The sequence below is a fragment of the Malaclemys terrapin genome, chromosome 3 (assembly GCF_027887155.1).
Source record: "Malaclemys terrapin pileata isolate rMalTer1 chromosome 3, rMalTer1.hap1, whole genome shotgun sequence".
NCBI lineage: Eukaryota > Metazoa > Chordata > Testudines > Emydidae > Malaclemys > Malaclemys terrapin.
Genome location: NC_071507.1, coordinates 105,940,788 through 105,959,117, shown reverse-complemented (window position 1 = coordinate 105,959,117; position 18,330 = coordinate 105,940,788). Strand labels below are relative to the sequence as shown.

Below are 18,330 nucleotides of genomic sequence, written 5' to 3'. Positions count from 1 at the left end.
TCTGTGGTACTCACAAGAGCTCATGAAATGTGGCTGAAAAAGAAAGCTACACAGCAGGATATGTTTAAATTAAATGGAACTAAGTGATCTCTAAGTGTTCAAAGAAGAAAAAATATCTGCAAAACAATGAACTGCGTTTCAGCAGACACTATATACAACTTTCTGGAGCACATAAGTACAGTCGGCTATACACCACTGTGCACTCAGCCAACCTATACAATTGTATCAACCTGGTAAGAAAGCAAATAAATAAACTCTGATCTGTGCACAGAAACTACACAGATTCTCCACCTCCCAAGCACCCCTATTCCAAATTTCAGCCCACCTGTCTCCCCCTTCATTTGGGTCAGCCAGAGTGGTTACACTGCCATAGCTCTATGGCTGTTGTAAACTCCATAAGTGGTTCCAGGATGGAACAGCGGTTGGTTTCCCTTTTTGTTGTTTTGTGCGGACTCTCCCATCTCTGCTTACTGCTGATGAGCAGTTGGAGGCTTCTGTCTCTGACTGATGGTTGTGGGCAGTCTATGTCTGCATTGCTGTTTTGACCTGTCAGCAGCAGGACTTGACCAATTGTTCAGAGCATTCCTCATCCCATCTTCTCATGATCACCACTGGTGTGAAGAGAAAGGGGGATGTATTTGGCCACTTCATCACTTTTGGCTGAGCTCCATTATATAACTGTTCATTCTCAGAGAGGCAACTGGGCTGGATAACCCCTCTAGATTTCTCAGTGGCTGGCTATTAGTCTGACCTGGTTGACTGCCTATAACTTGGACTTCATAGGACAATGAGCAAAATCAACAAAGCGTGAAAATATTTTGTGATGAGAAATGAACCATTTTATGCTTTCATTGCTCTCCTCAGACAGAAGTCTCCACTGTGTTTTTCCTTTGGTTCTTTCTTCCACTATCCACACCCTCCTAAAAACTTGTTTCTGACTGATTCTAACCAGGAGCTGCTCCACTCCTTCTTAATAGCGACCAACACTTAACACCTCATTTCTAGACTAGACGTGAAGGACGCTGTTTCTTCCACAGTCAACATCATTGCTACTTGCACAAATATTAAGTAACACTTCCAGAAATCTCACAGTCACCACTCAGACTAGGCTTACAAGAGGAAACACCTCATAACATGAATCTCCCTAAAGGGAGAACGTTAACACTGAGCATGAGCAGAACCCTCCTCACTGACTTAAGCACACACCATAAAGCGTGACCATATTCATGGCTACCGCTGATTCCAGTTGAATTTACAATCTGGAGAAAGAAAAAAGGTGAAATTATATCTGAACACCTTTCTAGCTACTGTTCAAAAAGCCTATATGTCAGATACCTTCTAAGGCTCCATCCTGCAATCAGAACTGCAAAGGTAGATCCTAACATCTGTGAGGAGTCCCATTATAGTCAATGGAGCGTGCATGGCCATAAGGGTCTGCCTGAGAGGATTATATTCCAGGTGTTGAGCAAAATTTCCAAAAGCACCTAAGTGACTTAGGAGCCTAAGTATTACATTCAAAAGTGTTTTAGACGCTTTTGAAAATGTTACCTGTAGGGTCTAAATTACTATTATTTATGAAGCACCATAGGTGTCCATAGTGCTTCATGGAGAAAATTTTTAAAGTGGCAGGTACATGCCACCAAAGAGTATGCTGAGGTTCTTTAGTTATCTGCAAAGTACTGTGCATATGTATGGCATGCTATAACTAACATACAGGGCATAGTATATATGCTTGCTGTATGATAGCTAAAAAGGGCCTGGATCTTTTCTTCAGGCTAAATAATACTAGACAGCATTCATTTCCTACAAAAATAATTGTCCCTAATTTTTCAGCTTGTCACCTATAATATCTTCTCACAATTATTTTAATAGATGGACAGTTCTGAATCTCTTTGATGGGGGAATACATGGTGTTCAAAGTTTGTTGCTTTTCTCTGATAATAAAGGCTGATCTTAGCCTTTATTGTTATGAGATTTTCTATATTTCGTGTGAGATATTCAAAAAATGCTCATAGTTGGCCTAACTCTGTTCTCATGGAAGTCAATGGTACGACTCCCACTGACCTGAATGACAGCAGAGCAAGGGAGCAGAGTGCCTTGCTGAGCTCTTTTGAAAATCCCATTTTAATGTCTTGTTCAGTGGCCAGTATTTTTCTGGACTGTCATGCAAAAAATCTTAGTTTCCTGTTTAACCCGTAAAAGCCATATATAGCACAGCAGATGGCACATTATCTATGTACTAGCAAACAGTGCGAGGGAGATGAAAAGAAATTTTTAAAAATGAACTAAATCTTCTGTCTGATGTTTTGCTTTGCTTAAGGTGACAGGAGGGTTTACTTTTTGCACCCCATTAGCATTACTTATCCTTCTGTCCCCTGACATGGGAATAGATAATATTTAGACATGAGGCTGTCTAAACCAGTGGGATTGCTACCATGTTGTACCTCCAGCACCCTGACAAAATTATGCTGCTTATTAATTTGAGTGCATTTTATGGAACATTTACTTGGCCTTTGTCCCACCTCATATTTTCTGTTTGTACAAAATCAGGTGTGGAAAGCAAAGTTAAATGCTGATTTACACACATAGTAAGACAAAATGAACTCCCACCCTGAAGGAGGAAGAATGAAGAAGGGTGAAATGGAATTTGAGGGCACAGAAGGGGAAGGACATTTAGTTGAAAATGAAATTCAGAGAGTCCTGAAAATGGTTCAGTGCAATATATGGGACTAAGATCTGTGTGAGAAGATTCCAGAAGGGGGTCTTGCAATGGGATCACCATGCCCTGTGGAGAGTTTGAAGTAAAACAATAAATCAGATTATTATTTCAGATTTCTCACAGAGGAGAAAAATTATTCTTACCTGTTTAGTGCAAATGCATAATGAAACTTCACATGGTGATGGGAGGCCAAGTCAAAGGTAGGCAGCTTTTCTAAAGTTTCCACCAATTTCACAATGGAATCATAATCCTTCCAAGAGAAGGGGAGAATAATGAAGTTGTAAGTGCTTGCTGCCAGAAATGTCTATATAAACTCTGCTTATATATTATGGATTTGGAATTTCATATAGAGAGATCTATTATGAATTCATAATAGGCTTTATGGATTTCAATTTCTTCAACCTCATGTTATGATTGGTGTCATACCCCACCTCTTATTATAAGGGGACATGACACTTAATGTGAAAATCAGTAAAGTCATGTCTGCTGAACTACATAAATATGAATTCATATATTCTTCCATGGAACTGGAGCTTTTAGCATTTATGTCCCACTGCTGTGAAATTGGCTTCAGAGGGTGAATCTATATTATCTTTCACATTAAGACAGACATATTATGCGGTTAATTGTGCTTGAATTATAAAGTACCCTCGGGCTCTTAGTGAAGGTTACTGTATAATTGAATGTAATTATTATTTGTCCCTCAATCTTTAAAAAAAGTCTTAATACCCCAGAGGCTCATGAACTTAAGAGATAGTATCACTTCATCTACAGATATACATTTAAAAACCATCATTAACCTATGATCAAGCATATAATTAACTGTAAAGAAGCAACATATATAACACAACAAGCAGTCTGTTATTAACCCCTGCCAAGTGAGTAGATGCACACACTATAACTGCAAAATAAAGCAACAAAGAATCAGTCAAAAAATGTTTCATTAATTTTAATAGCGTCTATAATGCATGTAACAAAAGCACTGTTTTGTTAATGAACCAGTTGCTTACCACACTCTGTAAAAACACCATATCTTTTACATTGCAGAAGAAGAAGAATTGAAACAACGTATTATTTCTGAACAGCAAGGTCATACCTGAATGTCTCTGTAGGACAGCAGCAAATTTATTATGATGTCCGCAGACAAGAGTTCAATATTATCCACTCGCTGTCGTATCCTTGCCAGCTCTGCAGCTAGCTCTTTGCCTGTGTATAGGTTGCGGGCCTTCCTGATATCATTAAGAATGGACTCCCGGAAATATTGGCTACAATTAAACACATTGTTTTAGACATTTGGGGCAAGGGCCGTCTTATGTTATGCGTTTGTGCAGTACCTTAGTACAGTGGGGCTCTAACTTATAATTCAATATGAATAAATAAAATAAATATTTTTTTAAAATAGTTAAAATAATAGTTTTAGAATACTTTTAAAAATAGTTACTTTCATTCCATTCAAATTATTCCATGGAAAATGCTATAGAATTTTAACATCTCCCTGAGGAAACCTACCACCCAATATTGAAATCATCCGTAAAAATGTGTGTGTTTCATGGGAGGAGATGAGAGGAGATCTTACCTTGAACTGGCCTGTGCCACCTTCAAGAGTTGAATGAAGCGATCCACCAAAGGTAAACATATTGGCCCAAGGAGCAATTCAAAACTGGGCTGCATTAGCTCCGTTAATCCCTTCATAAAACTGCTATCACAGCAGTACACTTTGTTATGTGGGGTTATCATATATGGAACAAATATGTAGTTACCAGTGCACATCTGTGAAAACACGATACAAGAGTTAAGACAGTTATTTCTATATTTATAGGCCTCAAGTTAGAAATAGTTAAACGCAAAGAGTGAAATCCTGGCCTTATTGAAGTCAATGGGAATTCTGCCATTGACTTCAACTGGGTCAGGATTCTCCTAAATGGTTTAGGATTATGCAATTTAATTTTCAGATGGAAGATGAGGCCACCTGAAATATATTCTTTTTGATTTCTGAATTGTTTTCATAAAATGGGTCCTTTTAAGGGCTTCACTCTCACCTTACAATAGTCAGCATATTAACTTATCAGAAAGATTCTTCTAACTACTTTAGTAGTCTGACAGCGTGCCCCATGCATCCCAGACCATCAGCTTAATTCTAAAGTGGAGAGCGAGGTGGATTGTTTTCAAAATGACTTATATTGAAAAGGCAGCAGTATAACCCTCTGAGGACTTGGTACACCATTTAAGTCAGCCCCATAGATGTTACAAGCCATGAACATTGTAAGCCATTTGCATTATCTTGAGATAATTATGTGAAGATAACCCTCCTATGGATTGGAAAATTACTAAAATGGTTTAGCACACTAAGCTTTTGACATCAAGAATTAAAATTTCCTTCTGTGTTGCATATTGTATCTACATATATCAATGGATGAAAGCTATTTTTTAATCAGGCTCATCTAAATTTGCCTTCCAAGTTGAGAAGGAGGCTCCTTATAGTAATACTAGTATGCAGAATGTGTACTGTATGCCAGGGGTTCTCAACCTTTTTCTTTCTAGGTTCCCCTCAACATGCTATAAAACCTCCAGGACCCAGTGGGGGTGATTGGGGCGGGGGACTCAGAGATCTGGGCCGGGGGGGACCCTTAGGCATAAGCATAATTTGACCTCTATTTTGGGGGGCAAGAGCTGGCGGGGCTCTGGCCCAGATATCACACGGCAGGCCCCAGGGAGGGAGCGCAACCTCCACCCCCTGACTCACCTCAGCAGGCCACCCAGCCTGTCTGGGTTGTGGGGGATGGCAGGCACAACCAAAAATTATAACTCAAAGGTGGGGAGCTCAGCTCAAAATGTTGGAAAACCACTCAGTGTGCAGGGAGGGGGGTATCTAGGGGCTGTGTGTGAGCAGCAGGGGGGTAGCTCAGGGTGCAGGGAGGGGGTAGCTAGGGGCTGTGTGTGGGCAGGGGGGTAGCTCAGGTTGCAGAGAGGGGGTAGCGAGGGGCTGTGTGCTGGGAGGGGTGTAGCTCAGGTTGCAGGGCGGGGGTAGTTAGGGGCAGTGTGTGGGCCGGGAGGTAGCCCAGAGTGCAGGGAGAGGGGTAGGGTAGGGGCTGTGTGCTGGGAGGGCTCCCACCGCAGTGTCTGCTCCCCGAGGGCTCTGCCGGCCCCGGAACTGGGTCCCCACACCCAGGCAACTCTTACTGGCTGCATGAGCAGTCAATGGGGGGGGGGGGGGGGGGCTGGAAGCTGAGGAGCAGCCACAACCCCTGGCACCAGCAGCAGTTAGGGGAATGCCACGGTTGCCCACCCCATGGCACCACCAGCCAGAGGAGCAGCTGCCGCACACTGCTTGGCTCCGGCTTCCCACCTATGACCTGGCCAGAGTACAGGGCCGAAGGGGGGCTGGAGGAGAGGAGGAGGTGGAGCTGCCCCCCGGGACTGCCCCTCCCTGGGTAAGGCACTGCAGTTTGGGGGACCAACACCCTTGTGCCCCCCCCAACTCTGCCATGGTCTCAGGGCTTCTGCCCATGCGATCGCCGGGGCTCGGGGCTTCAGATCGGGGTGGGGGGCCCCTAGGCACCTGGCTTCAGCCCCGCGTCGCTCCCAACTTCAGCCCCCCGGGGGGGGGACGCCAGGGCTTGGGGAACCTGAGGGGTTTCAGACACAGGGCCTATGGCCCCCCTGAAAGGGCTCACAGACCCCGCAGGGAGCTGCAGACCCCCCAGTTGAGAACTACTGCTGTATGCCACATGCACCAAAGAAACGTGTGCACAGATAAGCATGTTGAATGTCTGCATTTCTGAAAGACCACCCAGGGACTCCAATGGGACCAGGATTTTACTCCAAGTTTGTATTCCTTTAACTAGTGAATTGGACATCAAAGCAGCAGGGCCACCTTTACGAAGTAAACTGCATGGGTTCCTGCAATTTTGTGCCACAAATGCTTTCCAAGGTTTAGTGTCTCACAGGCCAGCCTGCTCTCCTTCTTCAGCAGTGAAAGGAAAGGAGATGTCAGATCACATATGCCCTCTCTGGTAAAATGGGCCCCATGCTGTAGAAGAATGACAAAAGCTCAATTTTCTTGGGTTCATAGATTCCAAGCCCAGAAGAGACCACTGTGATCATCTAGTCTGACCTCCTGTAGAACACAGGCCATGGAACTTCCTCAAAATCATGCCTACAGCAGATCTTTTAGAAAATATCCCATCTTGATTTAAATATTGCCAGTGATAGAGAATCCACTATGACCCTTGGTACGTTCTTCCAGTGGTAAACTATTCTCTGTTAAAAATTTACACCTTATTTCCAATCTCAATTTTTTAGCTTCAACTTCTAGTCACTGGATCGTGTCATACCTTTCTCTGCTAGATTGAAGACACTGTTATCAAATATTTGTTCCCCAAGTACTTACAGACTGCAGTCAATGCACCCCTTAACCTTCTCTTTGTTGAGCTAAAGGGATTGAGTAATCCTTGAGTAATAGTATATCACTAGAAGGCATGTTTTGTAATACTTAAATGCTTCTAGTTGCTCTTCTCTGAACCCTCTCCAATTTATCAACATTCTTCTTGAACTGGGGACACCAGAACTGGACACAATATTCCAGCAATGATCACACGAGTGACCAACACAGAGGTAAAAGAACCTCTCTACTCCTACTCAAGATTCCCCTGTTTATGCATCCAAGGATTGCATTAGCCCTTTTGGCCACAGTGTCGCACTGGGAGCAGATGTTCAGCAGATTATCCTGGGAAGCAGTGACTCTGAAAAAGACATGTTTCTGAACATTAAATTGCTGGTTTTATCTGTATAAATCTGTGCTGTGTGTACATAAACTCTGGTTTGTAAACACAGTTTAGGAAACTATGTTTGAAAATTTAGCCCATTATATTGAGAAATGGCATGAGGCAGATGGTACGATGGTGGATTCTAGAAAACCCTAAGAGAGAGACTGACCGACTAGGTTGGGCTGCTGAAAAAGTATCCAATACCTTACTAGACATTATTATTAGTACTAAGTATTTTCCAGGTGGGGTCCCACTGTGTGAGGCACTGCACAAACACAGTCTGAGGGTACGTCTTCACTACCCACCGGATCGGCGGGTAGTAATTGATCTATCGGAGATCAATATATCACATCTTGTTAAGACGCGATATATCGATCCCCGAATGAGCTCCCCGTCGACTCCGGAACTCCACTGGAGCGAGCGACGGTAGCGCAGTCGATGGGGGAGCCGCGGCCGTCGATCCCGCGCCGTGTGGACCCCCAGGTAATTTGATCTTAGATACTTCGACTTCAGCTACGCTATTCGCGTAGCTGAAGTTGCATATCTTAGATCGATTCCTCCCCCCCCCATTGTAGACCAGCCCTGAGACAGGCCTTACCCCAAGCACTTTACAATCTAAATAGACCAGAGAGACAAAAGAGGGGAGGGGAAACAGACATACACAGGTGAGTTCAGTGCTGAACCTGGACTACTCCCAGACCAGTAAGCTAACAACCAGACCATACTGCTTTCTAGGATTATTATCTCTATTCAACAAAGAATGAAGGTACAGAGCGCTAAAGTGATTTGCCCAAGGTCACACAAGAAGTCAGTTGCAGAAGCTCTCCCGAATTACAAGCCAATATCTGAACCACATGACCATTCTTACTCTCAACATCCAGCACTGTTCCTTCTGAAAAACAAAATTTAGCAAATAGATTTTTTTCTACCTTTTTTGCCATTCATTTACAATCTTAAACTAAGTGACCTTCTAGGCAGTCTGGAAATATTTAACTTTTCATCCCAGACTTGCTAAGTACACCTCTACCCCGATATAACGCGACCCAAGATAACACAAATTCGGATATAACGTGGTAAAGCAGCGCTCCGGGGGGGAAGGTGGAGTGGGACTGCGCACTCCAGCGGATCAAAGCAAGTTCAATATAACGCGGTTTCACCTATAATGTGGTAAGATTTTTTGGCTCCCGAGGACAGCGTTATCTCGAGGTAGAGGTGTACAAAGTTTAAATTCACTTAGAGGGAAAATCACACCCAATTCAGATAGCTTGTGCAAGGCCCCTGGCTCCACTTCTGACCCTAACTGAGAGCCTGAGAGGGGTTCTGTGATGTGTAGGGGTCAGGGTGGATAAAAATCAATGATTTTTAAATCGGTTTTTATTTAAATTGGATTTTTTTGATAAAATGCTTTTTGAGGAAACTGTATCTAAAGATAGTTTTAATTAAGATATCTTTGAGCTATAATGTATCTCATCATGGAATAGGGATAATAAATTCTAATTCTATAGTATGAGACAATATATTCATGTAACGTTTAAGAAAAGCTTTGTAAATGAGTTCAAATAGTTCATGGATTATGGACCCAATCTTATGGAATTCCACAGGCTTCTATATAGATTATTTTAGGTTAATCTTTCTATCTATCCAATGGGATTCAGTACTCAGTCTAGAAGATACCATCAGAGAGAGTTTTGCAGTTCTCAGACTGTGGATTTATATCTCCAGAGGTAACATTTTTGTTAACAGCAAAAAAGTTTTTAAATAAATACATAATATATAGAAGTGACAAGTAATAGACCTCAACTTTATTGTCCTTCTGCAAATTTGTGTACACAGAGTCAATTCCTTACCTCTCTCTAAAAGTGCAAAGTTTCAAAAAGTTCAGTGAATAGAAGATTGTTGGGTGCGGAATAGATCTGGACAAAGAGAAGAAGTCTGGAGATAAATGTAAGAAGCGAGGGAAATATGCTTGTTTTGTTAAAACATTATATGTTTGCTGTTGAAGAAAAAAATCCAGAATACTTAACGTTGTTGCTTTAGTTAAATAAAACAATTTAAATGTCTGTCTGGTGATGTTCTCCTCCTAATATAGCATGGCAAGAAAATCCTCCTAATATTAATGATTAACCTGTTGAATTGGAGATAGTTCGCCTCCCAATGACTTCATAGCTATCTGCTTCAATTACCTTTGGTAAATAAAATAACCAAACAATCATTCATTTTCCGATATAGCTGTAAAACTAATCTGAAAAGTTTTCAAAATAAATCACTGTTTAAAAATGAATAGTGTGTACCTTCTAAAAATGAAACCTACATCTTTCTCCGAGTTGTGAAGAATATGTATTAAGGTTATAACAACCAACAAGAATGCACTTGTATGTAGAAAACCATGATTAAATTGAGTCTTCCTGACTAGTGATTTAAATCATGATTTAATCAAATCCACTCTGGTAGGGGTTTACATGGGAGGAATCTAGAAACCTCCATACAACTACAAACCCCCTAGCTGAATACTTAGGTCATGATCCTACATTTCACTGTGCATGGGCACAGCAGGGCAGTGGTGCACCCATGAACAATGAATTGCAGGAACAGGGCCTTACAATATTTAATCAGCAGCAGTGGCGAGCAAAGTTTTGCAACCTAGGGGTGCTGGGTCATTATTGGGGGTGGCTGCTGCTGCTACTGCCTCCTCCTTGCCCCATCGAGAGGGCACCGACCACCCACAGCAGCACCTTCTGCACCAGGAACCACAACCCTAATCCCAGGCCAGTGCAGAAGGGAGGGTAAAGGGAGAAGGGGAGGGGTGTACCAGATAGTAAGCCTGCCCTGCACTCACCCAGCAGCATGGGGTTAGCCCTGCACTCACCCATGGGTTAGCTCCCCACTCTGGCCATTGCTGCTTGGCACACAGGGTCACAGCGCCACTCAGGTTGGCCCGGCTGCCCCTCTGTCATGATGGAGTGGTGGCCAGGCCAAATTTGAGTGAATGTCATTGTGACACGTGATCCCTTGCACCATGTTGCAGTGCCCTGAGCAGGAAGTCACACTGATCCCTGCGTGACAGGAGCCTCTGTTGTCAGGTGACAAGACATCACATACACACCTAAAGGCCACGGGGGCGGGAGGGGGGTCACTGTCTTGTTCTCCATATTAGCTCCAAGGAGGAGCAGCCAAGGAGTACAACAAGCGGAAGTCGAAATGGCTTTTATTCACCAGAGAGCTACAATCGCACCCAGCGACTGCAGTGCAGACATACCCATAATGCTAATGGACGTACCCTCTTGGAAAGGTGGGGTGCTTTAGCCCAACAGCCATATTCACAAATGAAGAGAGGAAAAGAGGTTAGCCAGGCATAATGGTTAACCTTTCCCCTCCCTCTGCTCCAGTTATGGGAGAAGGAAAGGCAGCAACTGGCCTATGGCCAACACAGGAAGTGAAGGTACATCCTACTTCTAATTAACTGTCTTTTCTTAGGAAGAGTGTTGAGGAGACAAAACTAGGAGAAAGGCTTATGTGGCTGGCAATTTATTCTTAGGGTATTTTACTTCCTGATGTTTATTCAGAGAATTAACCAAAAAAAATTAAATAAAAATAAAACTGTGACTAGCTTGAGGGGAAGGTTCTAAGACCTCTGGGACATTGTCAAGCAGAGTTTTTAAATAAAAAACAACACTGGAAAAGGATGTTTTTCAGCTTTTGAAACCCACAAGACTCAAAAGCTCATTCTGGTATGATTCTTGGATCACCTCCAGAAATAGTGTACTAACCCCTTCATAACCTTACAAACAGGAAAGCTGCTCTTTCTTTAGTGTATCTGAGTGCATTTCATTCATTTTTGATCAACAGTACTTCAGAACCCAATCCTGAATTTACTTTTTTGCATGAATATAATTTTGAATGGAATAATAAAGCAAGCAAACTTGTAGTCACACACATTTTTACTGTTAAAAACAAAACAAACAAACAACAATTGTTCAACTTGCACTACCTGAAATGAAATATAAATTTACTTTCTGGCCCTCAAGAAAGAAGCAAGCAAAGAATACAGAAAATTGTTAGACCTGAAGAAGAGCTCTGTGTAAGCTCAAAAGCTTCTCTCTATCACCAACAGAAGTTGGTCCAATAAAAGATATTGCCTTGTCACCTGCCTTGTCACTACTGACATGAATACAACACAAGGCCCAGTTCTCAATTACACAAGTGCCCTTTCTTTGCCACTCTGGCATTGTAAAGGAGCCGTTAAAATGGGCAGAAATGGCACCCCGACAATACAATTGGACAAAAATTCCATTTTCCAATCAGAGACACAAAGTGGGTGAGGTAAAATCTTTTATTAGACCAGCTTCTGTTGGTGAGAGAGACAAGCTTGTGAACTTACAGGGGCTCTTCTTCTGGGAAGCTTTCCAATCAGCTCTATTTAGAATCCCATCATTACTGAAGTCAATGGGACTACTACACACATACAAAGATATGCACATGCATAAATGCTTTGCTGGACTGGGGCCAAAATTTTCAACACCTTGCAGAATCAGGCCTCTTATTAAGAGATTATCCATATTGTTGTAAAACAGGGTGTATTTCATCAAACCAGTCAGACTAATTAGAAAATGGAAGCACTAGGAGGAGTCAGTAACGTGTGAGCAAATGTTTATTGCCTAGTGACTAAACAAGTGATTCATTCAAGTGTTTTAAGTGAGGTCTTTTTATAATATCCTTTCACAGCTCACTGCCTACTACTACACAACCTTCAAGGCTTATTCTCTGAGCATTTTTCAGATTAAATCTAGTACCTAGAACTATGAAAACTATCAGAAGACTTTGTGTTGCTCACAGCTAGAAGTGTCTGTATCCAACACTCCTTTTTGTCTTGCTTTTTCATCCCTTAAAAAAAAATAAAAAGCCCCTACTCTGTTTCTTTAAGATACAATACAAGTTCCTGGTATTCACTTTAATTACATTCTGAACATTAGAAGGAGGAAAGAAAATCTACATTCCTTTCATTATTCACATCACGTATAAAGCCTCTTTATCCTCCACACAGGTTGTTCCTGCATAGAGGGAATGGAAACTCGGTACAATCTGATTCAGAGATCATGTCTTCTTATGTGATTGAAAGCACATCACACAATGTGGGCACTACCATGTTCTAAATAAAGAAATAAATAGTTTATTTGGCATGCTGTGTGTCAATGTAGGAACTGACATCCTAGGGAAGGGGGTAGGGGTTCCTCCCAACAAACCCACAAATTTAGGAGGATTCACCCCAGGCAAGAGGCAACCTCAACCATGGTCTCCCAACCTCTTAGGTCCCTGACAGCATACCTTCTATAGGGATCTCCTATCAGCTATCTCCAGGATCTCGCCGGAGGAAAGGGGGAATCTGCACAGGAGGAGGAGTCTTCATTAACTTGCAATGCTTTGCCTTATGGGCTGAGAGAAGCTGCTAGTGCACAACCAACCAGCACAGCCAGAACCCCCCAAATTTAGCTCTTTAATTTCATCTGAGGGAAAAGTTGCCAACAGTCTTGGTAATAGGAACTACTCTCCCTATGGGTTCACTCACATTATGATTCACTTCAGCTTTCTGCAATCCTCCTGCTGGCTCTCTTGAGGCATATCTATGATTATTTCAGTGTTTCTGATGTAAATTTGTCAAAGACGGCAGCTCTCTGACTACACATGGTGCCGTGTGTAACAGATGGCATAACCCTAAAACAAGTTATTAAACCTGTTTTCCCAGAGAATTTTCAGTAATCAAATCATCTTACCATGTGTTGATGTTACAATGAATACAAATACACAGTATGGGCGTTTCTACTCCCATTGAAGCGAATGGGAGCTTTGCTATTGACATGAAAGGGGACAGAATTGGACCCAAGACTTAAAGTCAATTAAAGAGCAGGGCACATTAAAGATATCAGGAATGACCTATAAATCATGTCCCACTTTCATTCGGTGTTCAGATTTAAAGGTACATTCTCACCTTGTATCACACATGAAATTATTACTGTGCATTTCATATGTGGAATAAGGGAAGAATAAGGCCCTTAGTCTTTATAAAGCCTTGGTGTGCCACAAGTCCATATAGGAGGACTCAGTATCTGATTTTGATGGTCTCCACTCCAGATTTCCTCATAAAAGAGTCCTAGATTCTTCCAAGGAGAACCCAGGTAACAAATAAATCAGTCAATGAACTCAAAATATCAAAGAGTCAGCAAGGTTTACTGATCTAAATTCACTTTACTGAAAAATCAAAAATATCCTACTGTATTTACACAAGGTTACACCTTTCCCTTCCTTCCCTTACCCTCCCTTTCACACATCCCATCTCTCTTATTATATAAATAAAATTCAAAAATAAACAGAGCGGGTCGCACTACCTATTATTTAGGTTACCCAACCCTTCCTGTCACAATATCCTGTTTTAAGGTGCTTATAACGTTGCCAATCTTCAGCCATTTGTGATGAAATTGTGCAGCCTGGGTGGGATCTAGCCGAGGCTGATATATATTATATTTTGAAAACCTCAGCTAATAGTTGAGCTGTCCCCAAGGATAAGGCAAAGCTGTTGTTTTGAAGTGTTAATGTTCTGGTGCCCCCATGCCTTGGAGCAGGGGCTTGAAATTTGGTAGGGAGTGCGGCCCTTTCATTGGGGATGTGTCTGTTGCTGTTCCCACGGGGGAAAAAACACCCAAATTTGGCCAAATTATAAGCCTTTGAAAAAATCGCAATTCACTCATGCTCAGGAAAGACTTCTTAGAAGATTCCATCCTCACTGAGCAGGGTTGAGCCTCTCACAGCTCCTAGCACTGAGCAGACTGCATGCACCATCCCCACAGAGCAACTGAACATGCTCCCTCCAAGTTCAGTTACCTGCACAGTGTGGACCTGCTCTGGGAACAAATCAGGGTTATGTAGTGAAGGAGACTGTTGTCTTTAGGACTCCTGCTTCATTTGTTGCAGAAGACTGAAGGTGTTTGGTGAATGAGATGAGGATTGCAGGAAGGGAAAGGGCAGTCTTATGAGTAAGGCAGCTGAATGCCACCCGGGTGGGGAACTGGATTCTACCCCTGATTCTGTCATAGAGTTCCAATGTGATGCTAAGCAAGTCACTTAAACCAAACTTTCCACAGATGGTCACTAATTTCGTGTGCCTCAGTCTCTGGATGCCTGATTTGAGACCCTGGGGTTTGATGTGCAGAGAGCTGACCACTCACAGCTCCAATTGAAATCAACAGGAGCTGTGCTTTGAATATCTAAAGTGCTAACTACTCTGAAGAATCAGGTCCTACGTGTCTCAAATTGGGCACTCAAAATCAGCAGATACTTTTGACCTTAATCTTTGTGGCTCAGCTCCCCATTTGTAACAAGGAATAACAGCACCCCCACATCTCACAGGTTTCTGAATCACTCACATACTGAAGTGATAAGCACCACAGAAAAGCCTATGGAAATTAATGACTCTGTTGTAAGAGCAGAATTAGAGTAGTGTGCAGTAAATTCATTGAACAATGAGGAGAAAAGATATTGAACATTGCTCATTAAGTGAGCACTGAGGTTATAGCATTTTATATACCACCAGACTTGCTACCACTGACCACCTGCTCGCCTCACCTAGCACAATGGGGCCTCAATATATTGATCATGGCCTATGGCACTACAGTAGTATGTCTATTATAAATAAGATAATGATAATAATACTGTGGTTGTCATTAAAAATGCAATAAATTATCCATGGTTAGCACTGTGTGGTATCTGCAATACCACATTAACATTCCTTTGCTTAGATACTTCAGCATCAAACCACCCGCCCCACAGGAAAACCTGTGGCAGGGAACTGTAATGGAGGATGACTTTGTGAGCTAACTCTCATAGGCTTCCCTCCCAGATCATTCTGTCAGACATAGGATGCAGAGCTGGTGGAAGCTGCCCATGCCTTGTTCCAACCACTTTTTGGCCTGCCACAGCCCAGACCAGCTCAGAGAAGGCAATACAGTGGGATCAGCATGCCCTGCCTGCAGGCTGTACTGAGAGCCACCAGGCCAGAGCAGGCAGCCAGGTCAGCTCCACAGGACTGGAGCTGCTGTGGATGAGAGTGGGGCAGGCTCCACAACTTTAAATGGTGCACCATCACCCCTGGTTTCAGTGGATTATAAAAGTTCCCCCTTCCACTGTGTGGAAGACACCATGGGGGCAGCCCCCAAACCCAAACCCATTCTATGGTCAGGTTCACCACCTGGAGGCCCCACACCTCCTCAGCAACAATGAGTCTCTGGCATGCCCCGCGCCAGATCCCTCACACCAGGGCTCCATTGGAGGAGCACTGCCAGGGCTTCCTAAGCAATCCCTCAGGACATGCCTCAAATGGAGGCTTTGCTGTCACGGAGAGGAGCTGTGGAAAAATATTACAGTCACAAACTATATAACATTTCCACTCATAGCTCCCAGGGGCCAGTGGGAAAAAATGTACATCCCTTCTGGCCCACCCCGGCCTCCCTATTCCCTAACCCTCTCCCATGTGGATACCCTGAACCTGCCTTTTATGGGGTCCAGTGGAAGGGAGTAACACTGCCGCAGAGGTGGTTAACCCTCCTTTTGTGTCGAAGGTTGTTCTCCTCTTCATCCTGAACTGATCTTAGAGGTGATCAGTTTAACAATTATTTTCTATTTTCATATACCTACGGAAACTGCTGAGATTATTTATTGCTTCAATATAGTGTAAGGAGGGGGCTTAAAACCTATGGGATGCTCAATGATTCTTTTCTTTATCAAGGAGCTACTTCATGAGTTTTGGTAATATCGGTAATTCTGGTAATATTTTTAGAAATACTGTACCATTACGTAAACATTTACATAGCTTAAGCTTTATTTGACTCAAAACAGCCACATCACAGCAACTTTTCACATATTCCAATTAGAACTGAAATAAAAGTCACTCATATTGCCATTAACCTGAACTGCAACTATTTGTCCCAAAAAGTAAAATGTAAGCCATAGAGGATTGGATTAAATAGAAATTGACCAGCTAGCATAAGCAAAGTGCAGCCTTTATGCCAACATTTTTTAAAAAACAGCATTCCTTTTAATACGAATTTTTAGAATGGCTCCACTGGCTGCTTTTTTGACCTCAAAAACGATGCTTAAATGCATAAACATCAAAATAGCTCTCTTCTATCAAACCACCTTTGTTTCTAAGGTTATTGCAATATACAGAATAAATACTTTTGTTGGTTTCAAACTTTATCCACTGGATTACTATAAAATCACATTGTAACAGGAAATGACCATTTGCTGTTATCTTCCCTACTCTGCCCACAAAAACTTTGCTGTCGTTTAACCTACCGGTATAATATTGGCTATTACTCTGAAGGAGAAAATCCTGTTGCAACAAAAACCAAAACAGCTGGCAATGAATTTTTGTAGGAAGACAAAGTTCAAAAGAAACAAACACCAATTACTTATCACACACACATACACACACACCTATTTTGCAACTCATTTAACCCGTTGGTGACAAGGTATCCTGTTGTTCCATTGCTGGAAACATATGTATGTTACATAAAACACCACGCACATTCAGGGAATGGAAACATTTTTTCAGATAACTATTCATATGTTTCAGTTCAATGCCTAATAGAGGATCCTTTATATAATTACAACTTACAAGATCACTGCCCTGTTCCATTCATTGCCTCTGAAGCATCTGGCATTGGCCACTGTAGGAAGACAGGATACCGGGCTAGATGGACCATTGGTCTGACCCAGTATGGCTGTTCTTATGTTCACTGATTTATCTTTCTCCAATTTATTTTTTAGTCCAATCTTAAAGCACTGTACAAACAGTGACTTAAACAGACCTCATAGACCCTATCGGACAAGAATTATACCCACTTTATAGCTAGGGAAACGGAGGCACAAATAAATTAAGGGGAAGATTTTCAAAGACACAGTGTTTAACTCCCACTGACAGTAAACAGAAGCTGGGCACTTAACTGCTCTTTGGAAATCCCTCTCCAAGTGACTTGTCGAGGTCACATACTAAATCATTGGAGGGGTTGTGAAGAGAACCCAGATCTACTGACACTCTCCCCTGTTCTAAGCACTAGGGTTGGCTTCCTCACAAAAAAGAGGTTTCTAAGCACACCCAGGTAACATCAATAATCCTCCAAGGACACATTTTATATAGAATTTACAGAAACTGGGTTTTTTTAAAGCCAGATGACAAGTCCACCATTCTCCCTTCCAATTTAGATGTAAAATAGAACATCTCTTAATCAGAGTAGTAATGTCAAGTTACCAACCTTTTTACTGAGTCTCAGCAACTGTCATATAAACATATTAACAGGCAATGTTTTCACATTAGTCTACTGTATGTGATACTGTCTGTTCATTTCCTGACAGCAGGGTTTCCTCCAGTTATTTGCCTTTTCATATCCAGGACAATCAGCCCTTTACCAAAATGTTTGCCTTTAAAAACATTCTTGCAACCTAATTCACAGCAGAAATGGCATTGCTCTCAAGCCTATCCTTATTTTTAGAGGCCTAAGTGATCATTTAGTCCATTTTTACCTCTGGAAGATGTGGGAGGATCTTTTAGTCGCAGTGATGTCATCAATTCTCAGAATGCCCGCACAAGCACTTTTACAAGAAGTTAAAAGGAAGAATTTTTACCTGTCATTCTTTTCAATTTCTTAACAGAAAATGATTAGAAAGTCTACTGCTACTTTAAGTTCAGTTTTAGGGCCAAATTCTGCACTGATTTCTCTGAGTCCTCTTCGAAACCATGCCAATTGTCTTAGATAACTTTTTAGGTAGCTAAATAAATTTATCTCAGTGTTTGCAGTA

The 18,330-nt window shown here is 42.1% G+C and overlaps 1 protein-coding gene across 1 annotated transcript in view; it reads right to left on the bottom strand.

The window, feature by feature from the left end:
• MAP3K5 (mitogen-activated protein kinase kinase kinase 5) overlaps positions 1-18,330 on the bottom strand; it is a 161,209-nt gene that overhangs the window by 75,431 nt on the left and 67,448 nt on the right. The window contains exons 4-6 of the mRNA XM_054023794.1: positions 4,296-4,489; positions 3,816-3,984; positions 2,863-2,969 (exon numbers count right to left, since the gene is read on the bottom strand). Coding sequence (XP_053879769.1) covers positions 2,863-2,969; positions 3,816-3,984; positions 4,296-4,489 — 470 coding nt within the window. The remainder of the gene's footprint in view (positions 1-2,862; positions 2,970-3,815; positions 3,985-4,295; positions 4,490-18,330) is intronic.